The sequence below is a fragment of the Calidris pugnax genome, unplaced genomic scaffold (genome assembly GCF_001431845.1).
Source record: "Calidris pugnax isolate Ruff unplaced genomic scaffold, ASM143184v1 scaffold25, whole genome shotgun sequence".
NCBI lineage: Eukaryota > Metazoa > Chordata > Aves > Charadriiformes > Scolopacidae > Calidris > Calidris pugnax.
This window is the reverse complement of record NW_015090805.1, coordinates 5047080-5071931: the sequence shown is the minus strand read 5'-3', so window position 1 is coordinate 5071931 and position 24852 is coordinate 5047080. Positions and strand designations below refer to the sequence as shown.

The following is a 24852-nucleotide window of genomic DNA, read 5'->3' as shown; positions in this document are numbered from 1 at the left end:
ATATAATTTTCAAAATGACCAAGGCAAGGTTTCCACATAAATAGCTTAGCTATGTATACACAGTTAGAGAGAGAGCAAATATACACTTATTTGAAAACAGAGATTATATAAATACATATATGCCTAAATAAAAGTATGCACATACTCCAGGAGTACCTAAAAATAACTTTTAGAAGTACAAACAAGTTTAGCTTCCTATTTACAGTCAGCTATCAGTCTCTTTAGAAAAGAGCACCACATGCATCCATTTGGCAAACCGCAGTAAACTAGGTTGTGCTAACAGCACATCTGTTGTTGCATCTACTGACTGGTGAGAAGAAAAATGAGCTAAGAAAGGGCATCTGCTAATTTAAAAATAATTATGTGGCTACCTGTGGTGATACCCCAAATTAGATCCAATAAAGATTAGACAAACTGAAATGGAAAATAAATATTGTGTTTTACAGTAAACATTGTCCAAAGCCACCTATCAGTTCATAAATGGGACAACTTGAATTTCAACAAAACAGGGGGATTAACTCATAACTTATTTGAAAACAGAGATTATATAAATACATATATGCCTAAATAAAAGTATGCACATACTCCAGGAGTACCTAAAAATAACTTTTAGAAGTACAAACAAGTTTAGCTTCCTATTTACAGTCAGCTATCAGTCTCTTTAGAAAAGAGCACCACATGCATCCATTTGGCAAACCGCAGTAAACTAGGTTGTGCTAACAGCACATCTGTTGTTGCATCTACTGACTGGTGAGAAGAAAAATGAGCTAAGAAAGGGCATCTGCTAATTTAAAAATAATTATGTGGCTACCTGTGGTGATACCCCAAATTAGATCCAATAAAGATTAGACAAACTGAAATGGAAAATAAATATTGTGTTTTACAGTAAACATTGTCCAAAGCTACCTATCAGTTCATAAATGGGACAACTTGTATTTCAACAAAACAGGGGAATTAACTCACCATGTAAAGAAAACTAAATGTCTGAAATTTACTTGCCTGTAAGGAACACCGTATAGGAAAATGATATATTCCTCTTTCGCATGAAAGAGGTCTCAAACTTGGCCCTATGTCTTTAACCATCCTGGTTCTGTATATACTGGAAACATAACATTAAGTTTTTTACTCAGTTAACAGTATACTGAGCCCACTTGGCAGGCGACTGTGCAATGAGACGCAACAGATCCAAGTATTCATTACTATATTTTATACTTGTTGACTTTTAAGAGTGTATTTCATGGCCTTGTAGAAATTTAGTAATACTCTTGTCCCATACTTATCTTAAAGATTTCTTTTAGATGGGGGTCTCTTCATTTAAGAGTTTTAAAAGGGCAACTTTTAAAAGCTTAAAAATTTTAGTAAAACAAAAAGCTGACTTTCTGCTGTGTGTGCACCTCAACATTTGGGTGGTTATACAGGGCAGGAATGTTAAACGTTTTGTACGAAGTAAGACTGTTCCATAATAACCGATCCTCTCTTAAAGCAAAAAGGTGGATATTACAGTTAAAATTATACTATTTTCTTACTGATTCTCATTAAAATACTTGGTAATGTTATTATGCATTGTGTTTTACAGTAAACATTGTCCAAAGCTACCTATCAGTTCATAAATGGGACAACTTGTATTTCAACAAAACAGGGGAATTAACTCACCATGTAAAGAAAACTAAATGTCTGAAATTTACTTGCCTGTAAGGAACACCGTATAGGAAAATGATATATTCCTCTTTCGCATGAAAGAGGTCTCAAACTTGGCCCTATGTCTTTAATAATATATCTTTGATATATAATAATATATCTTTGATAATGTTATTATGATCATTAAACAGATGCAGCCCTTGGCAACTAACTGATAATAGAGATTGATACTTGCCAATGTTTTGGTACCAACTGCATATGGAAAACAATGCTGAATTTGCTTTTACAATTGGCAGTCCTAGTTACTGAATGAACACTCATTATTAAAGAAGCTGTGTCCAAATAAAAGTATGAAAATTAACAAAAAAAATTAAAAAAAAGAAATAACCCAAAAACTTTAACAGACAAAATGTGAGCAAGAAGAGTTTGCTCCAAGTTAGACAAATTAATATTTCACACTCATGGGCGTAAAAGGTACACAATAAAGCAGTAAAGCTACAGCTTAACCAGAATGTTAAAGATTTGGCAAGAAGAGAAACCAGATTTTCATCAAGCTTTAAAACACTACAATATAAACAGCTGAAACATCCATATTACATTCAAAGGAAAAGCTAAGACAGACCAAAAGATCAGTCTTGGCTACCCAGCATGACAGCTTCTACACAGGAAACATTTACCCAAAAAGCATAAGGAAAATTTTTGTAAGTAACCAGTCTTGTTTTCCCCTTAAAAATGAGGTGTTAGACAAGCTTAATATGGGAAACGTTACCAATTGTATACTGCAAAAGCTACAAATCCCTACTAGGTGAAATACTTGTACAAATGCCTTTTTACTGTATTAAAAAACTCTTCAAATCTCCTCAAAGTAATAGTACAAGTCTCAAAACAAAACCAAACCACCAAAAATAAATCTCAGCATCATTCTGATAAGCTTATAAAAAACAACCCCCAAAATTATAATGTGTCAGCCAGCACACACAAATATTTGACAGACAAAATTACAGAAAAAGCAAAAAGCAAAGAACTAAATCCTTTCAAACAACTGCAAGGGTAAAATTTGCATTTGCAACTATCTGAATTTCTGCCCTTCACTTGGCTGTTGTTAACTGCTTTACAGAGATCTTCTCATGCCATGAGCAGTGACATGATGCTTCAATGAGACACAACACTGCTTAGACACCCATGATCATATGGAACTAAAGCAAGCAAGGAAGAGGAGGGCCACTACTGTTACCAGTAACAGCACACCCCTCCGCAACCTTCCCCCAAAACCCCTTATGTTAAATCTGGGAAAAGCCAGGCATGCAACAGAACCGTACCAATGCAGCAAAGTGCCTCTCTGTCTTAAGGACACTACACGTCACTGACAGAATAAAATCCAAAAGTCAAATCAAGTTACAGGTTCTGGAATTCACCACAAAAGAAAGAATATATAAAATACCTTTCAATCAAATTAATTTTGAAAGCCTATAAATAAAGTTACTTCAACTGAAAATAATGGCAGTAAGAAAATTTCAACAGAAAATTAAGATCATCTAAAGTAAGAACTACCACCTTCACCCACAAACTCAAGGCAACAGGAATACAAACCAGAGACACTTTGTTACCAAAATTCTCAAAACAAGGAGCAGGGCCAAAAAGAGAGAATGTACTTAGGAAATTCTCAAAACAAGGAGCAGGGCCAAAAAAAGAGAATGTACTTAGATTTTCTGCTACCTTGAGCTGCATACCATAGAACTTGTTCACCGCACCCTTCACAATAATTCAGAATAGGTATTTTAGCATTAGTTACTACATACTGCTACACAGATAAGCAAGTGCAAGTTAAATATGGATAGAACAATCACAATTTAATGACTAATTTTTTTTAGAGAGAAATGTATTGCCTAAAATGCACAACAAAGGCCATCGTTCAGTCTGAATGGACTTCTAAATACCATGGAACTACATAAAAATGTGACAGTTTTCTCTCAGTACTGTGTTTGGTAACCTCCCAGTTCCAAATCTGTCTAGATGATGATGACAGTGTCTAGAGGTCATCACCGTATCTTACAGTTCTCATTCCCCCATTTATATTTATTTTAGAACAACAAGGAACACTATTACACTTCATACAGTCCAAATCCTCCCAGCCATTATCCAGTCATTAATCTTATGTTGTCTCCATCTAGCCAATATCAAGAGTTAGATGCATTAACTAGAAAAAAATTTACCTTTTCTAATGATTTTTGTTTTTCCTTTTCTCCTCCTCTTTTTTGTTTTTGAAGAAGTTTCACAATAATTACTTTTATTGGAATCTGTCCCAGATTCTGTATCAGAAGAGTGATTGAAGCTGGCACCAGGTCCAGATTCTGAACTCCCTGCAATTCTAGTTGGCACCAAGGAATCAAATAAAAAAAGTCTCCCATCCTCTTTGTCTTCCGTTTCAGATTCTGCTGTGTCCTCTAAATCACTCAAGACTTTTGCTTTTTTCAAAGGAACAACAAACTGCAGACCAGTTCCTTTTCTGCCATTCCATCTATCTGATTCAGAATCCACTTCATCCTCAGAGTTGCTCAATGCAGGCTTATTATATGCAGATGTTGACTGGTCGGAAACTTTTTGACTGCTCCCATCCTCTGAATTATGGCTTTTGGAGTCCTCCTCTGAAAAGTCTAAGGAGGGACTTTTCATTTTGGGAGATAAGGAATGGCCTGTCCCACGTAACTGGCTATGACCATTGCTTTGCCAGTTGCTCTGCTTCGTCTGTGAGTGCGTCTCAGAATCCGAACTTTCATTTTCGGATTCACTAACAAATTTTCTTCGTGCAGAAGATGAACCAGGTTGAGAAAGAATTTTCCTCTTGGTAAACTGCTCTTCTATTTCTTTTTCACTTTCAGACTTTAAGGCTCCATCATCCTCAGACCCCTCCAGTAACATTCTCCTGGCTGCAGCTGAGGCATTTCGGTGAGGCAGTTTTCTGTTCTTGCATCCAATGCCAATACTTTCTGAGCTTGAAACCTCCTCCTCCACATCACTCATTAACCTTAACTTATTAGCAGCCACAGCAGCACTTTTGCGTAGAGTTTTTCTATGTCTACCAGTACTGCTACTGAGCGACTCAGATGTCACCATTGAAGTATTTTCAGAGTCACTTCCATATAACCTTTTCCTGGCAGTTTTTCTTGTATTCCCATTCTCCTGAAGAAGCATTACTGTAAAGGAAAGGAGAGATTAATATCTTAAATATAAAAATAGCAGCTTCTTAAGCCTTGTCAAATTTTGAACTGGTTCAACACACAGACACGACAAATGAATTCTATTTCTAGTAATAGTTATGTGCTTTTGTTATTTGCCAAGATAAATTATTTAGCTATGTCATAAATTTCAGATTCATTCTAGTTTTCTGAAAAATGGAACTTCTTTACGAATTATTGCTTATACTTTCATGAAGACATAAAATGTTGCAACACATTCCCTCTCCCTAGGCTCTTGGGTTTATGCCCTCCCTCCCTAAGTACTGAAAAAAACCTAAAACTTTTGGGAAAGTTGAGTGTAGTATTTTGATAGCTTCAGAACTACCAGCAATGAAAAAGTTAGTATATTACACATACAAATTTAAAAATACTAATTGCATTTAGTTATATATACACAATTGTGTTATTTGCCATTCACAAGAAAACTACTCAAATCTTACCTATTTGTTTTCTCTGAGCAGCTCGATTTCTAGTTATCCTACAATTGCTATTCTTTCTTCTACATACACCATTGAGTAGTGGAGGTGACATAAGAGCCGCAGAGCTTTCTTTGCTGTCTTCTGAGCTACTTGTAGAGGATGAAGATGAAGTAGGTGAAGAAACCAAAGAACCTTCTATTTCACTTTCTGTTAAAAAAAAAGTCTTTTAGAATTCTAAACATACTGTTAGCTTCCACTTAAGAGCTATATTTTGCTGGTAACAGTAAATCTTAAAAGTTTCCTCATGATATTATCTTAGAACACATTATCATGCTTTAAATGTCTTTACATGTATGAAATTGATAGTTTTACAAAATATACCACTCCATATTTATACAGTGTTCAAAAATAAGAAGCTTCTTTAACCTGTATTTAAGTTTCAAGTAAAGTAACACAGCTGTTTCCATATAACAGACTTAAGAATATATTAAAAACCAACACAAAACATATTCTAACAGATCTCTTTTACCAGGACTTGAATTCTTAATTCCTTGAAAAGATGAGGTGTAGGGGAAGAACGAAAAGACAGGAAGTTTTTTATGTCTCAGGGAACTTCTGTCATTTGCTAATTTTGGATGACAATTTTTATGTAACATATATGGGTATACAACCTGTATTTTATATAGTACCATTTATCAAATACACAACATTTTCCTCTCAATTAAGAGACATCCATTCACTACAACCACTTTCCTAGAACAGCTGTTTGAAATTAAGAAGTTATATTATATTTGGTATGATTTAAGAGCAGCAAGTAACCGTGGAGCTAACAGGTCAAATTTTTCTTATATCAATCTTAATTCAGCTTTGTTATGAATCCCCATCTAAAAGCTACAAAAAAACCCCAATCCACTGGACTTCAAAATGGATGTACAACCAAGACAGCTGTTTCTCTAAGAAGCAAATTGGCTTAGGTGCAAGCTTTTTCATTAATAAAAGTTAAGTAGATGTACTGCATTCTACAGGATTTTAAAGCAGAATTTTCTATGTTTAGTACACAGATCTTTTTGTAACATTCAATAATGTAGTAATTGTCCAACAATCATTAAAATACACAAAAATCTGTACTACACAAAACCCAAAATGCATAGAAAACTTGTCAAAAAAAATTTCACATTAAGAATGCAATACTCATTTAACAATTTAGAATGCATTTGCAAATTACGGCAATTATAAAGAAAAGAAAGCATTAGTGGACAATTCACAGATAAGACCAAGATGAAAATCTTCAGGTGAAGCAGATTCCATTTCTGACCTGATGATAATGCAGAACAGTTTGTTAGTGTTGTGGATCTAGCTTTTCCATTCCTTTCAAAAGGTGCCAGGCATGCAGAATCAGAGGATTCACCAGAGGAACTGTGGTTGTAATTGCTAGCATTCGCTTTATGGCTTGCAATACAGGCAGCTCTGCTTGAGGTAGGTTGAGTAAAAGAATCTTCCTGCTCAGATTCAATTTTTGCCTGAGACTTTAATGGTTTCTGCTTCAAATTTCTAGTGAAAGGAGAAACAAGTAAAAGCAACACAGGTTGTAACATGAGAAATAATGGTAATTATGTATTTTAACAATACTTCTCTCTGAAAGCTTAAGTAACATATGCCATATGATTTTAGATTTACGGAAGGGTAGTTAGATTTGCGGGTGTATAGGTCAATTGTAACTTTGGCAAGGACAAGCTTAAAGTACTTTCATTAAAATAATAGTCTACAATCCTAGTTAAGTTATACAAGAGGAGACATTATTTCTTTGCTCTGAGAAACAAGCTAATATTGAATGCCTTCTAGACAGCAGTGTCCTCTTACTGTTTACCAGGAAATTGCACCAGCAGCCTCAATTTCTGTTGAATTCCCAGTCTCTTCTTAATTACACATAAGTCTCAAACTAACTGCTATGAATACTAATGTTATTCCACAATAAATTGGGTTCCAAAGGCACAAAGAAGGTGTATCTTTAGAGAAAGTTCACTGTCTATAATAAAATGCGTGTTTGTAGAGAAACTCACCGATTCGAGTCTTCCTTGCTATACGTGCTACTAGAGTGCTACATACAGACCTGGTAAGTCACTTATTTTCATATTTGCAACTACTATTTTGTCAGTTGCTTCCTTAGAGTCACACATTTTCAGGTATTCATCCAGGTGCACAAAATGTATATGCTCTTTTTGCTATTCAGAACTCTCCCAAAGAGTCCCAAACCTCAGTCCTGCTGAGCACCACTGACTTGTAAACAAGTCACATACAGATACAAGCGGAAGTATTGTTTCAAAGGAAATTTTCTGCCTGTCCTGATATGTGTTTATTTCTCTGGGAATAAATGAGAACCCAAGAAATGCTCCCAGTAAAGCTTAAAGCTCATTGCTAGGTATGCCTGTAGCATAATCCAACACGTATGCATAGCAGGATTTGAAAATGTAGAATGAATCCACTGAAACTTTAAGAGAGGAAAGCCAAACATGACAAAGAAATGCATTATTAGATTATTTTTTTCTCTTAAAATTCTTATTTATATACTTTTACTGCCAGAGAAGAAAGGCTGGACTGTAGCAGGGGAGTATAAACTCAGTTTCAACAATTTACCATGAATACATGAGTTAATCACATCACCCAGCAGTTGTGTCCAAAGCTTGTTTGCCTTCAGAAGAGAAAAGGCGTATCTAGCTACCAACAGAATGCTACAGTAAGTGAAAATTTCTATAGTTTCCATAGGACTGACTTTCTTCTGTATGTGATAAAACATGTAACGTATGCAGCTTTCTAACCTTTGTAATATATACAGCAAGTAAATCCTTGTTTGTTTCATTCCTCATTAGTTCAGTCAGATTAAATATTGATTTCCTGACTGAAATATTTATTAAAAAAAACAAAAACCCTAACCTTTTGTACTCTTCAGTCCCTTCACTGTTTTTATACTACAAAAAAACCCTGCACTTTTTCTGCATGTCTTTCCTACTGCAAGAGAAATAATTATAAAAAGTCTCACTGGAGTTAGCTAACCATTTAATAAACCGATTGTTTTCTTCTTCATAGACTAAATACAATAGTCAGTATGAATATTAGTCAGTTGTGATAAATCATTAGGTCTTCATAATTTGGTTACCTGGCCATTTTGGTAGGCTGCTGCACTGAGCTTCGATTATGAAATCTTCTAGTATATCTCTGGTTTTTTCGTAGTTTTTCATTCTGTTTCTGACCATTTTTGAAATCTGAAACAATCCGTCTTATTTTCTCTTCAAATAGTGCTGACAATCTCAAGGTCATACTGTAAATCTAGGTAAGGAAGTGGCTTATATTAAAGACAGAACATTTAATCCAAGAATAACATTTCTCAAATTAAAAACTGAACAGAAGATAAACAGAAAAGGTATGGCACACAATGCTACGTAACACTAGATAAACAAGAAAGGAACATAATACATATTTTTGTCATACTTCTTCCCACTATCTATCCAACTAGCAGAAAGAAGCAAAAAGAATACATCATTTCATTAAGACAAGCCTAAATCCCCCAATATTAACAGCTACCTTTGATTTTTTGTTTGGAGTATAAGATTTTGCATTACTAAATATTAGTCTTATATCTTTGCACAGTTCCATTGGAGTGTCATAATTTCCAGCTTCCAGAGTTTCTTTCACTGTACCAAAGTCCATTGGAGTGTCTATAATATGCCTGTAATCCTATATAAAACACAAGAAAAAAATATTCAAGAAGGCATTAAGGAAAAACAACACTTTTGAATTTTATTTCTACAATTTAAGGGTAGCTAAGCTGTCCACAGACTATCTTAACCATCATCTGAAAATAGAACCACCTGCCAGAGCAGACAGAAATGCTTTTGCTGAGACTAATTGCTTCAAAGTCTCCACTACTTTATTCCATACAAACTCTTGTTCATTTTCAAGGTGTTCTTCAGAATTTCTGTAAAATCATGAATTAATACAACGTCACGTGCCTGCACATGCAGATTTCCAGCTTCAATTCTCCTGAGTTTCCCCAATAAAAACTACCCAGTAACAATAACATGCAAGTCAGCATTTTTATTGTTAATCAAAATGAGAAATGAGACTGCTGTAAATCATTGGGTACTCCTTTCCCTGATGCATTTTACTGTGAGAAGCAAACTGATCTAGTTTAAAAAAACCACACACCCACCCCAAATCAAAACACCTCTATATTTCTCTATTTCTCTTTGTTAATTAGTTTTAGAGAACCTCAAGAGGTTTTTAAAACCTGAAGCGAGACCCAAACTCAAGATGTGAAGTCCACAGGAAAACAGCTGCATGCTTGTTAGTAAGTTTTTTTCCTTTAAAGTTAAGTTTTTAGACAAAAAGAGACCAAAGAGTTAGGAAGAATCCCATGATCAGGTAAGAGAAAGAGAAGGAACAGATCAAGTTTATAGCTCAGGATAAGTAAACGGGTCTTTCAGATTGTCCCTCAAGACATTAGTTTTAATTAAGAATATAAAGATTTATCTAAAATTATTTCCCTATAAGGGACAGTAAGAAAGCAAGCAAAAAAAGACTGCGAGTGGTTTCAAACCATATTTGAGATATCAGAGTATTTGTAGACACCACCACTGCTCTACAATTGTTTTGTGTCAGTATTTTGATGGATGCTATCTTGATGCAGTAGAGCATCCTAGTTCTAAGCACAGAGTGAGCCAAATTTTTTTCAACAGTTTGGGACTAAAGCTGTAACGAGAACAAATAGCTTCAAAAGCAATGTGGAGACCTTAGTATAGTACCAAATGTAAAGAAGAAAACACCAAATAATATTTATATCTTACAAGGTTAGTAAGAACAACTCACAGGATATTGATCCAAATCAACCGGTTGCCTGAAAGGTTCAGAATCTTCACACTGGAAAATTAAATTCACCAGTTCCATACACTGCTTCTTCCAACAGTTTTCATCATAGCCAGTTTTTACGTTTTTTCCTTTTTTAAAGCCTCGTCCCTTGGAAAAAAAAGTTAGAAAAAAGCATTACTGAAATATAGCAAGAAAAACTAAAAGCGATAATCTGTCTGGAATTATTTCTGTAGCAGAGAAATGCAATTCCAAGCATATTGTTTTATAACAACAAGGGCACTACACTACTGGCAGATTTTTTCCCTAATATTTATTAATACTCTGACAAATTATACAATTTTCTTTTACTATCTTTTAAGTGTTTTTTTTAATACTAAATAACTAATGCACACAAAAATATACCTTCCGATACCAAATTATTCTCAAAAGATTTGAATAATATCCATCACTCAAAATATTTTTCCCCAACATCTCAGCTGCATAATGCTGTTATTTCAGTATCATACAGATAACTGAAAATTGTTACATTGAACAACACTGTTATTAAGGTCCTAACATTTTCCTAGACAACTAAATAGAACAAGTATAGAAGCATTAGAACAGCAAACACCTATTATAAACAAAGCTTTTTCTTCCTTAATACCATTAGAAAAATTCTGATCTGTAATTGTTATAAAATCAAATATTACTCCCACAGATTTTCAATACAGCCTCTTAGCTAATTTTTCCTGACAGATATGATTTTGAAATATATGGTAAAGATCAGCCAACTCACTTTTCTTCTTCTATAAGACGTTCTTGGGCGACATTTTTCATCATCCTGCACAAAATAAAATCAATCATCTTAAAAATTATGTATGAAGAAATACATAATGAGTGCTCAAAGTCTCATTACATTTGATACTGTGGTAAAAATGTATTTTTATTCTATTTTCTCTCAATAAGATAGAAGATGAGTATATTAAAAAATATAAGACAACATTTGAGAGACTTGGAAAGCAAGATCCTAGATACCACCACCAAAGATTCCCAACTCCAACTCTTGTCCTTAATACAAAGTAAAAACCACCACCATAAATTGCAATGAGAGAATACCCATCAGCTTTCAACCTCAATGACTAAAGATTATCTGTAATGCAATTCACTGATAATAAATGTCATAAAACGTTCTGATTTTTGCTCATCAGGATATTAAGAAAAGACATCTTGTGATCAAGTCACTTTTGGTAAAAATAAAAACCTTACAATGTGGAAGTACTAAGGTGATGCTGAAGTAATGAGGTAAAAAACTAAAATTTCTTCTGTACATACTAACCTGTAAGGGAGAGCAGCTATTTCGCAACTTTATGAAGTTCTTCTTAGCAAATGCCAAATTAGAACCCAAAATTTGAAAAAGATATCTGTTTGGACAGTTTTGGGTACACTATGTAGCACTGCAGATAACATTCACTACATAACAACAGTGCATGTTTATACCTCTATTAGATTTAAGATAAATGCATTTTACTAAATTCTCAGTGATGCATACAAACGTGATGCATGATTCATATTGTGGCATACAGAGAAACTGAGGGCCAAAGCATCACTGCAATAGTTAAACAACTTGACAGTTTTTAGCATTTATGACTATGTGAATGACAATTTTGACCTTAGAAATAACCAGATGCATATTATTAAAAATGCAATGAAAGACAGCTATTCATGTACTCTTGAAATACTTCTCTTACATTACTGCAGATTAACATGCTTAAGAAATACACCACCACTCACAGAACACGGAAGAATTGTTGTAGTTGATGGCATACATAGTACAAAATGCCTGTTATACTTAACAAATATTGACAACTCAAAATTATTTTAATAAAGCATCTTCTCACATCATTCCCCACATTCACAATATATTCCATGTTTATATTAGTTATTTAAATATATAAATACACACAAACATCTCTACAAAAATAATTGAGCAATTTTACCAAAAATATTTGAAGGCTGGTGGTATTTTCTTACCACCCTACTTCATTGGAATTATCCACAAAAAAACCTTACCGGATCAGTATAAAGACAATCTTGTTCATCGTCTGTTGTGCTACACAGTTCAAAAATATTTGTACAGTCCTGATCACTGTAATGCAATTAAATCTCTGTTACTGGAATAGCAAAAACAGAGCTATCATTTCCTAGATTAAACCCAGCCACAACCAAAAGCTACACAAACTGGAAGACAGTAACTAAGAATTAAATGAAATATAAAATTCACAAGATGATTATAATATTAACAAAGTAATGTTACGTCTGAAAAAACACTATATTGTGCATTTCAGAAGTGAGGGGAAGAGGGTGAAATTAGCAATAGGAATTCACACCTGATCTACCTGCAGGACAACTGCTGACACTATCTTTTTTCAAATAATCCTCTCAACTGAACTAAGTCAGAGAAGTTGCAACAGGAACTTCTACACGCATGCTAGACAGCACAGAACTGACTTTACAGGTTGAGCTACTTTCACATCAAGTGACATTTTAGTACTATAAATACCAGTAAGTGCTATTAAGGGAAAAAGGAAAAACGTCTCTACGCTGAACCTTTAAGTACTCCACCATTTAAGATAGTACTCAAAAAGAATTATACAGCTGTCCTGCAGTGTATTGAGAAATAGTAAGAAATCAAAAGAAGCAGGATTCACAACAAAGGGATATTAAGATGCTTATACTCTCCCATCATTTAAGAGCACAAGTATTCAAGCACTTTATAGATTAAAATGCCACTTACTTGATAAACTTTAAGAGCTGAGTAGTGATCTTTTTTGCAGCTCTAGCAATTGCACTCCCAGGTTCATTGAAGGTCCTAGCATTGCTTTCAATATATCTTACTTCCCAAACCAATGCAGAGATTCTCCTTAAAATTAAAACACGTAGTACCTTTAATACTAAGACAAAAAGCTTAAAAATCGCAAAAATTATACCGTAGTAATTTCCTGTCCACATTAGATTAAAATAGATGTCCTTTGCTTTAAGTCTCATTAGACCAGTCTCAAACTTTTCACTCACATGGAAAACTGAAGTATGTGTGCAAGTGTATGTATACATACAAATACACACTCACTCAAGGAAGCAAAACCAACAGTGTAGTAACTCATTTTCCAACTCAATCTAGCACGCTTTGTTTTCATTCTTTAAATTCCATTAATGCAACTCACCAAGGACTAGCATTTGTTACCACTAAATTATAAAACATCACTGAAATAATACTGAGGATTGTGGACACCTTGGATTCTTTAAAAACGCATGCATTTTTTAAAAAGCTTACATTTGACCTTATTCAAAAAGGAGGGGAAAAAACATACTGTTTAACCACCACTGTAAATGCTAACTTCTATTCTAGAAACATCAGAAGTTGCTTGTTACAAAGCCCTGTCAAACTGCATACAAGTTGTGTAGTATCTTAGTAATTCTTAACTAATAAACATAAGGCACAAGCAATTAAAAAAAAAAAAGGTGACAAGAAGCTTTGTCTTATTACATTTTAAAAGACATCTCAGTTACGATGTTCTTTTCTGTCTTCCCTCAAATACCTTGCTTTGAGGCCAACTGACCAGTCCATTGACAAATTGGCCTCTAAGACAACAGATTCTAGAAACTACTACAAACTAAAATTGTAACTTGACAGAAATGAGCTAGCACAACTATGTAATTTCATTTTTATCATTCATTTTTCCAATTCTTTATACTTCTGAAGCAGAGACACACCAAGTTTGTAGCTCTTCACCTACAGAATTTCAAACTATTTCCCAAGACATTAATTCAGTCTTATATAGAAGGGAAACGACTCTTAATTTATCTTCACTGTATTTACAGACACAATGAATGGAAATCCAAAGAACACCCTTAAATTTCTTTTAGAGCTAAGGATGCCCAGCACGTGCAGCAAATCAGAACTCTATCATTACTACACTTCAGTTTCTTCCCTCTTTCAGCACCATAATTTTTAATCATTTAAAACACCGGTGGTAATATTTAACATTTCACACCTCTGCATTTAAGCCCATTTCTGAAAGTAATAAGCCCTTTGAACTTGATGAGGTTAAGCTCCTAAGTAACTGATGCTGAGCACTACAAAATCTGAATTAAGTCTCCAGCATTGTAGTAACGTCAATATTTTTTAATATTTACTAATTTTAAATAGCACATTTATCAAAGAAACAATGTCATTGTTTATCATTTCTCTGAAAAAAGTACCAATGTAGGCTGAAATCAATTTCCTTAAGAACTAAGAAACTTACTAAAAATGACTACAACACTGCAGTTTTCAAGCATCAGAGCCCCACTACGAAACACTAGCTATGTTGAATTCAGGTACTGAACTATTGGTTTTCAGAACGTTTGCAAAAGTTTAGATCTTCTCACAATGGACAAACTCGAGGCCACATTATCCCTTGTTTCTAGTGCTATTACTAACCTGTAAAATCGGTTAACCAGTCTTGTGCGAATAGTATTCAAGTCTGTCGGATAAGCAATCACGGTACAATACTTGGGATATGTACACAGGTCAACTGGGCCAGCAAAAGCTGCTGAAATGTCTGTTAAGAAATAGCAAGATTAATTAAACTATTTCAAGGCTTGTATGCAAGGTGTTCAATTGCTACATTGATAAAACCAATGACATATAAAAGTCTCAGTATACACAGAAGCAACTGCACATAAAAATGTAAGAATATTTACAGTATTTTATCACAGGGAATTTTTACAGGATGCCACGGATATTTCAGGGACCTGTTTATAAATTTGATGTTAGGAGAAAACCACCTAAAGCTTAGATTACATGCTCACCAAGAGTCAGAAGCTGATCAATACCACTGATAATCCGTTCGCATGCTTCATCACGAGACTTCATCCCCCACTCTCCTTCCTGGGGTTTGTATAGTAGCTTCTCCACCTCTTCAAAAGTCACAGAAACACTAGCTCCTAATTCTTCAGGCTGATCAACTGAAGAGTGATAGCAAATAGGAAAGGTTAAGAAGTGAGAACACAAAGATAAATGTATCACAGTATTCACACTTATTAAATACTCATTGTGTTCAGAACTGATAAAAAAAAAAATAATCTTGTCTTACAGTAGAGTTTGATGCCAAGACTATGAGGAAAAGAAGTACATAAAAGGCATAGTACAGCTAAGATATCCTTTAGTCACGTTTTCTGCAGTTCTGAGTTTCCAGAAGACTCTTTCCTCTCTTCATCTTAGCAATAGAGTGAAGAGAGGACTTAACTCACAAGACTTGTTTATACACTTTTGCTTTAAATGCACATACTAGATTTCACAGGATCCTAACTTACTTTAACATGTCAATTTGCAAGCACTATATGCAGTAAGGATTTCCTGACTGGAAATTATTTCATACATATTCTTCCCCCACCCCCTTATACTATAACGCAGTACAACAAACTAGCTTTTTGAAACTTGATGTATTTTTGAAACTTGACATTTGGAAGCAGCAGGTTTTGCTGCATAAGCCAGAACTACATATTTAAAGTATTTCCTTCAAAATTGTTCTGGAAGATGCAAAGGGAAAAAATACAGGTATATTCAAGGTATTTCACCAAATCTGAAGCAAGACTGTCTTTAAGAACTTTCTTGCCTAAATGCACAAAACCACCCTGCTGACATTCTCCATGATTTAAAGAATAACTATTACCATATCAGTTCCACCTGTTAAATAGATACAATGGATACTGTACTTGGATGACTTAGTGGCAAGAGTTGCAAGAAAGATAGGAATCATCTAAAATCTACTACCTGCATGAAAAGAAGGAACTGAAAAGAGGGAGAAGCACATTAAATTGTTTATTAAGTTAATTTCTACCTACCGTTATCAGGAACTGGTTCCATGTCCCATGGGCTAAGCTTTTCAACTTCACCATTATCCCATCTGATTCACCAAGTTAAAAAAAAAAAAAAAAAAAAAAAAAAAAAATTTTTTTTTTTTTTTTTTTTTTTTTTTTTTTTTTTTAAAAAAAAAAAAAAAAAAAAAAAAAAAAAGATATTTAAGTTACCTTGAGTCAAGTATTCCCTCCAAGCATATTTAAATCACAGTTATTTTTAGGTATTAATAAAACATACTGTATAACCATGCATATAAACAAAAGCATTAGCTAGCAATCAGCTCTCACAGTGCAAAAAGGAAATATTCATCATAATAAATTTCAAATTAAAATTTTGCTCGTTATTTTGGCTATATACACCTTACCCAATATAAAAATCAATTTTACAAAGCCAGTATATCAAGAAGCTGCAGAAGAAAAGCAAGCCATATACTTGGTAAAATGAGACAACAACATCAAGGGTAAGATCCAAGAGAAAACACACAGAAGAGAGGATTTTTTTGGCTAACCACAAGAGTAGATGTGCAAGTCCATGGAACGTTTTAGAGAAAGGAAGAACAGTAAGAGGTATTTGGTATAGTAACGTTTTATTTGATAAGGCATACTGCATGAAGACAAAGAACAAAGTGTAAAAATGAAGAAACTAAAATTAAGTAAGGACCAAGAGGAAGCAAAGGCAAACACAGTTAATAATGATAGTGTATCTGTATATTCACTCTGATACTTAACTACTAGGTATGAATATCATTTTGAGATCTCTCCAAATCCTACCACATTTGGGCAGATTTTTACATGTTTTTAACGACACAAAAGTACCAATGAGTTTTGGTATTTCAAAGATAAGAAATGCCCTACTGATCCACCTAGATCATTAATTTGCGTCTTGAAAACTATTACTGGGAGATGCCATTTACAGAGACAGTATGATCCCGGTACAAGTCCATTCTACTGATACTTCGAGCATTCATAATAATTTTATTCCTCTAGGCATGTTTAGGAATATACTCCAACCTATTTCCTTTAGTATCTGTTTATTTCTATCTAACATCTTTTTGAACCTGCTAATATTGTTTCAACAGCCTCCTGTGTAAATGTATTTCCAAAGTTCCATTGTGTACCCACAATGTTAAAAAAACCAAACCCAAACTCTTTTAAACAAATCCCTCTATAGATTTCAACATGCACCTCTACTTCTGTCACTACAGAATTTGGCAAATAATAATTTTCTATTCGCCTTGCTTATCACCTTTACGACTTTTTGAATTACCAACACACCCCTTTTACCCTTCTCTTCCATCTGAAGAGTCACTTTGTTGTTTTAGTCTTAACTCACAAAGCATCCAAGTACACACCCTTAATCACTTCAGTTGCCCTTCTCTGTACCTCTTGCCAAAGTTGTTGCATCTTCCTTTAGATGCTGAGACACAAAATGTATCAAGACATCAGCACACCACAGTGCTAGAAAGCAGTGAGCAACAGTGTTTTGTCCTTGATACCCTTTCTGATGGTGGCCAACACCTTGCTGTTTTTTGTAGCTGCCACTGCACACATAGCTGATGCTTTTGAGAACTGTCAGTAACTACCTCAACATTTCTGCCTGCAGCTACATACAGGCAAGAACTTCAGTCTGGCAGTTACTTACAGCTTCCCACTAAGGAAAATCAACAGAATAGACACCAGTAACTGAGACAAGGAACCAAACATATGTAACACAATCTACAAGTACTTCCTTTGGTTGGGATGAGTGAATGAATATCAAATATACTGTAAAAGGTATGGGGAGAATCCGTGGTCATGACAGAAAGAAGCGTATTATGTATTTGCCCGTTACTCTCCTTGCACTCCTCCCTTGCTGGGGGAATCCAAAGCAAGCAAGATCCGTTCCAGACAACTTGGAAAGGGCAGGACAAGGACAATATCCTGACTGTGACCACTAAGGTCCAGAGTTATCTTTGTTCGCCTTTCTTCTCCTTTGTGTGAAGGACCTCTTTGTTGACATGAAAGAAGGTACAAAGGAACACCACTAATGTCAAACCATCATGGGGGGATATTAGGGAGTAATTTTTCAGAACGTGCCTTGGTAAAGAAAGTAGGGGTCCAACTATCTTGTTACCAGTTTGATTCGGATGTTCCTGGCTTTTACTGTTTCGGTTCTTATCTACTCGAATCCCCTTGATTTGCTCAATTTGCCATGTGTTGAACAACGCACTTCATACTATATGCCTTCAACAAGGCAGTATTATCTCCTGGCAAACAGACTGGTCAAGGGGATTTGTCAGTTACAGGCAACACGAAGTTACATTATCTGCCAGTTACCTAGCTAAATATAACCCAAAGAGGAAACTGAAAGGTGAAACTGATCTATACAATAGGGAATAAGGCAGAATACCACTTGGCAGTGAAGAGACTCAAGTTCTGTTTTTACATTTGTGTGTCAGGCATGAAGAGAGAGCAATGTTTGGAAACACTCTCTACAGGAGTCTCAAGTGATAACTTGATAAGGAAATCATCTTATATGCATACTTGCTCCTGTGGACTTTAATGTGAAAGACAGAAGTGTGAACTTGAAACACAAGGATCATGATGTCAGCAACAACAGAAAAGATTCAGCATGCTCCATCCAAAACTAATAATCAATGAAGAATAATAATTAACATACACTGGAAATTACATTGCTTGCTTCATGGAAGAGATTCAGCACTAGTCATTACAGAAAATAATTCACAAATGTGAAAAAGGTCAGTAACCTCTTTTACCATATTACTAGACACTAAGAAGTTGCCACAAGTTATTACTTATTCACACTGTGCTAGATTAGCAACTTCAAATCATTAAGAAATGATAATGCAACCAGTAAAATCATTTGAACATCTTATACATTCTCATACCAAATAAGCCAGCTATAAAAGAGGCAATCCACACTAGTAATATTAGAAGTTTAACATCTTTTTATACTTACTTAACACTGTAACACTGAAAGTGACTATCCGGATATTGAGGCTGATATGGTTCTTGACCCAACACTGTTCCAAACCACCAGGCATCATCAATAATGGATCGGAACCTATCAGCTAGAGGAAAAAAGTTTGCTCAGGTATTCTACTACGAAAAGCTATTAACTATGTTCTACATGCAATTAGAAAAAAACCTCTTGATCGGTTATTTCAGTTTAAAGTTCTAAACTGATATTCAACAAAAGACAACTTATTATGCCAAAAAAAAAAAAAGTGCTAAAATCTAAGTAAGTTTGCTGTTTAGCTATAAAATAAGAAAGGGAAGCATTAGAGTCTCAACATACATTTTGTATCATACATCTATGGTAATCCCTCCAAAACGCTTAGTACAGCAGTTAGTAGGCTCAAATCTCTAATGGGGAAAGGGACCTTACCTACCAGAGAGCCCTCTGAAGTTACAAGCAAGTAGCATCTAGCATATTCAGCAATTAGCCAAGAAAACATTTTCATTTCAAAATTGTTTAGTCAAATACTTCAAAAACACACTTACAAGCTTGCCAGTTCCTTTGCCGTGCTTCATCATAGAACTGACGTAATATAAGGAAGTCGATAACATCTGGCATATCATGGTATCTAGATTTCAAAAAAAAAAAAAAAAAAAAAGGTCCTTTTCATGTATGCGCCTTTGGGCTTTAAAAAGAAGCTTATAAAGAAATGTACTTTTACTTCTCAGAAAAATAAAGATAAACATACCTGATGGAAAATGATTTGTCTGTATGTTTTCCGGTGGCATGGTCTATAAAAGCAAGCTTGAGGCAACACAATGTGGGAGGACCGACTTCGTATCTAATTCCAACAATTTTTACCAATTCCTGATCCTACAGGTAAGAAAAAAACAGTTTCAGCAAGTACTACCTTTCGGACTATGCACAGAACTACTAATTTAACATTATTTAACCTGGCACATTAATTGTACCTGCATCCAAAAATACTGAAACTGTATTTGAGATTTCAGTGGAAGGCAGTCCGTCAGACTTGGCAATTTTAACACAGCTATTTTACATTTGGGCTTCCCACTGTTGTTTCCATAGGGAAACATTATGGGAAACAGCATAACCTCAAAAATCAATGTTTTGCCAGCAGTGTAATACGTCTCTTTATTCACAGACCACTAGTAATGATTTCACAGTATCTTCAATGCAGACCTACCCTAAGGACTACTTTTCTCCATGGCTCCTTGTGCGGATTCAATTCATAAATGTTATTTTTTCTAACTGCTTCAATGTAAGCTTCATGTCCTTGGCGGAAATATATTACCTAAAACCAAAACACCAAACAAAAGAAAACCAAACAGTAAATGTTATCCTATATTTAGTAACTATATTAATGTCATTTAACACAAGCATTTAAAGATTTTCATCAATATTCCTACCTCATCACCCATCTGAGGAACAAAAGGGGATCTTCGAAGCGCTGTGTCTGTTATCCAAACGGGAGGATGCCAATCATATGAAAATTCCATGTTCACTGGTGGTGTTGTGGCATTAGCCTTCACATTTAATAGAGAGCAAAATTAGACATATTGGACATACTGCTGACAAGACATCAACACTACTCATTCCATTTTAATTTGGCAGACAAAAGCTTAACGTATAAAAGACTAACGTACATTTCCAAAATGTATTAGCAAAATTCCTTCAAGGAGTTGTAACTGTATGTGTTGTACTAATACTATGCATTCCTTTCCTATATGAAGACTTGAGTGAGCAAGATTACTATTATGAAGGTCTTCAGAGAAACAAAGTTTTAAATTTAGATTTTTTTTTAAATTTAGTGCCCAATTAAAAAATCTATCAAGCTGCAAGAAACTATTTGAAGATGAAAAATTATGAATGAGGCACCGTAAATACTGATAATCAAACAGTTCCAAAAATGTCATTTTGAGAATACTTGGAAGAAAGTGAAAGAATACAAAAACATCCCAAAATTACCCCAAGCATTAGAAAATATATATATATATATATATATTTGCCCCTTTATGGTAGAAAAGAGCAAATAATAGGTATTGTAACTTTTAAAAATTCTTGCAACTTAAAAAACCTAAAAATTCAACCCAAGTATAAATGGCCACCATAAATACAGTGACTACATCCCCTAAGTTTTAAAAAAAATATTTTACTTAAAACTAGACCATTTAAGAGGATTACAGTCTAATATTCTGTACAGCTATTTAATAATCACATTTCCCCTTTGAAACCAGCAACCTTGAGAACCCCTTTTAATTAAAAAGTGAGAATTACTTCACTTGGAATGCAGAATCTTCCATACAAATCAGCAAATACCTTGCATTTGGAATGGTCCCTAATTAAGGGTACACTGTAATGTAGTGATACCAATATCTTGTCCAACAGCAATAACAATTACTTTCACAGCGAAGAGGTCTAAAAACCTAAGAGATAAATTTATCAAAGAGTGAGAAGAAGAAATTAACTGGATACCTCCTCCTGTTTTTTTGGTTTGGGCTTTTTTCTCCTTTTTCTTCTTCTTCTCTTTGGAGGAGATGATTTCTCTGCTGATAATTCATCTTCTGAAGTACTGCAGTATCTGATAGCTTTGCGTCGAGAAGTCCGTACAGGAGGCTGTAGGTTAATCCCTGCATCAGCGATCCAGTCAGAGTACCTACTGGAAGAATCACTATCCGTAGCGGATGGGGTCAGGGAAAATACAAACAGAGAACCAAGTTGTCAATATTTCAGAATGCTAAATTCTCCAAGACAAATATCTGCAGATATAGACTGCTGTTGAAAGCACTATCAAAAGAACTAAAATTACTTTGACCTGTTGCAACAATTACTTCACTTGATGTTTAACATAATTTTTTGGGAACACAGTAATTCAAAGCAGGTTTTTAAAAAGTTGGAATTCATTAAGCTGGTAAATTCTAAAAATCTGTAATTTTATTTTAAAAAGTTGTGACATGAAATTCTGGGCTAGTTAAGAGCCCTCCCGAAAGAAGACAGTAGCCAAGCACTACTTAAATTCTTTAAAGACAGTTATAGAAATCTCACTGGTACACATTTTATTTTTTTCTCTCAGTATTTTTTAGTTCTGCTACCAGAGTTCTAGAAAGAATATGTAAAAACGCCATTGTAAAGTGATTAAAATCTGTAACTTCAGTTCTAAATAAAATCAAAACCTTATCAAAATTAAAATTTTTTTCAATCATTTTTTCAAGAGCAAGCAACTGACTGTTGCTTCATTATTAAAAAAACTTAACAAAACAATAAAAACCCCTAAACCAAAACCCCCTACTCCTCAAAAACCTAAAGAACAAAGCACCCTATGATAAAAGGTTCCAGACTATCTTCCTTCTCCTTGCCAACTAGCAAAATGCAACTAGCAGAGCACAAAATAATTCTAAACTACATTAAAAGATGGAAACGTTGTGGTGAAATGGAATACTGAATGTGAATACAATGTGTCAGCACAGTACCCTACAAAGCATTATTACATATGAAGCACAACAGAACTTCCATACTTTCAACTTGCCAAAATTCAAGTAAAACTCGTTACACTAGAAACTGGGATTTGTTCACTCTCTTTTACCTAGAACTATTACTGTTGCTTTTCTTGTCACTTCTCCATTCTTCCTCTTCATCAGATGAGCCAGAACCTTCACTTTCTTCAGCTTCCTGAGTTTAAAAATATACAGAGTCAATCCAAAACTCTCACAGCACATGTTTTGAGGGTTTAATATAAAAAAAACACATTCTCCATTCATGTCTGCATGTTATCGAGTTAGGAAGAAATTTGGTAAAAAGAGTTGTTAAAATGGAAATGAAAAGTAGTTCTTTTCTGTAGCTGATTTCAAATTACCCTATTAACCTCAGGAGTGCACTATTAATCATTAGTTTCTGTATATTCACTCACATTTCATTAGCAACATGAGGATCCACCTGCTGTAGCCACTCTTGACAAAGCAACACTCTATCCCTCCTACCATATGACAGTTCTATTTTTTTCTAGTCTAAGGACAAGTTCATATTGTTTAACAGAATGAAGTGGTGGGCGATTTAGAGTCCTTCAAATTCCAGATTCATGATGCTGCAATTAGGTCATGTAAAACACACAATAAAACCTAGCTCATTAAAATGTAAAGGAAGAATTTAAAAGATTGCAAAAGAAACAAATCAAGGAAACCTATCACATCTTCCACCCACACACAACATGGGTATATTCTGTTACAGCAGTAGCACTTCTACAATTTTTATTTTCATAAGTTATGCAAGTTAGAATCAGGTGATTTTTCTGATTTTAGTATCAACTGATTGACAAAGTACTGAGCGTATTCATGCATATATTTAAATGCAAAACTACATAGTCAAGATACATTAAAATATATTACAACTCAAGTCATTTCTTGATTGTTGTTCAACAATCTATTTGCATTAATTTCATGCTTTAAATGTGTTTAACATAACTGAAATGACTAAGTATAATGCATTGCTTGTCTCAAGCTAGACGTTGTCAAGCAAAAAGAAAAGATTTCATTTGCAACTTCAAGCTCAAGACTGTTGGAATTAGTCCAACTGATTATTTCTTTGTCATTTTCAGAGTAACAAAGTTAAGAGTCTTCCCTCTAAGATCTGTTCATACAGTGAATACTGTTCATCCTGTACACTAAGCGCCAGTTCTTCTCTTTTATCCTACGATTTGCAGGATTAAAACAAATAAACAAACATTTACATCAAAGCTCAGCTCCGTACAGTATTATTAGTTGTAGTTTTATTAGATCTAACATCACTTCTTCAAAAATATTTAAGTGTATGTACCATTTACAGGACAGTGTACATTACTCTCCTATTTGCATTTTGCATGCTTTGAATTTGCCAGGTGCCAGAAGTCTCCTGTTAACTCCCCTTCCACCCTACTCCCAAAACAAGGAAAACTTGACCTTTTAAAAGTGATTTATTGTTTGTAAACAGGTAAGAATTTTTTGTTAAGAGGCTAGGAGAAAAGAGTCCATTTCTAAAGTATGTAATTCTTCATCTTACTTACAAAATGATCTTATCTCCTCAATGTTCCCAGTTTTGTTCACCATTCTTTCTTAACAAAGTAAGCGACTAGTCCAACAAGGCCGACCTTCTCTACTCCTTCCACTTTCCTCCCCCTTTTCCAGTTTGAGACTATTTCCTTGTGTGCAAGGCAAGACAACTCTAGTCCAAGCAGTCCTACCACTGATTTACAGCATCTGACAACACAACAGTCAAAAGCTCCTGCTACCTACAGCAAAGTCCTGTTTCACCCCAAGCCAGGACTCGGCCAGGATAAACAGACTCTGTGGAAGAATCACATTACCAGACTGTAACAATGCTTTATCAAGAACCTTCGGACTCGGCCAGGATAAACAGACTCTGTGGAATCACATTACCAGGCCGTAACAATGCTTTATCAAGAACCTTCAAAATTTCCAGTTTTAGGTGTGTGCATAAATTTGGATGGTTTTGCAGGGAGATAGCTAAAACACATCCAAAATCCAAACTTCACATTAAGCCAATCCCATATTGTACATCAGTTTTTTGCTTCATGCTGTGGATTTGCTTTAAAAGATTCTCAGCAAATATAGTTCACCCATCTATGAGAAGACTGCCATCATTAAAGTAACTAGGTTTGAGCAATCCCATATTGTACATCAGTTTTTTGCTTTGGGCTGTGGATTTGCTTTAAGATATTCTCAGCAAAAATAGTTCACCCATTTATAAGACTGCCATCATTACAGTAACTAGGTTTGAAAAGTGCTAACAATGACACTTCCAGAAATACTTTCCCTGGAAAAAGAGGGGTTTGTTTTTTTGTTTGCTT

At 34.6% G+C, this 24852-nt stretch overlaps 1 protein-coding gene across 1 annotated transcript in view; it reads right to left on the bottom strand.

Annotated features, from left to right (window-relative positions):
• The window catches only part of BRWD1 (bromodomain and WD repeat domain containing 1), a 55051-nt gene that overhangs the window by 5440 nt on the left and 24759 nt on the right, over positions 1–24852 (bottom strand). Inside the window, exons 22-40 of the mRNA XM_014938200.1 lie at positions 22597–22682; positions 21489–21684; positions 20423–20539; positions 20200–20307; positions 19744–19868; positions 19541–19623; positions 18996–19107; positions 16022–16083; positions 14987–15142; positions 14616–14736; positions 12930–13055; positions 12206–12281; positions 10932–10976; positions 10157–10303; positions 8873–9025; positions 8448–8617; positions 6609–6844; positions 5315–5500; positions 3852–4832 (exon numbers count right to left, since the gene is read on the bottom strand). Coding sequence (XP_014793686.1) covers positions 3852–4832; positions 5315–5500; positions 6609–6844; positions 8448–8617; positions 8873–9025; positions 10157–10303; positions 10932–10976; positions 12206–12281; positions 12930–13055; positions 14616–14736; positions 14987–15142; positions 16022–16083; positions 18996–19107; positions 19541–19623; positions 19744–19868; positions 20200–20307; positions 20423–20539; positions 21489–21684; positions 22597–22682 — 3286 coding nt within the window. The remainder of the gene's footprint in view (positions 1–3851; positions 4833–5314; positions 5501–6608; positions 6845–8447; positions 8618–8872; positions 9026–10156; positions 10304–10931; positions 10977–12205; positions 12282–12929; positions 13056–14615; positions 14737–14986; positions 15143–16021; positions 16084–18995; positions 19108–19540; positions 19624–19743; positions 19869–20199; positions 20308–20422; positions 20540–21488; positions 21685–22596; positions 22683–24852) is intronic.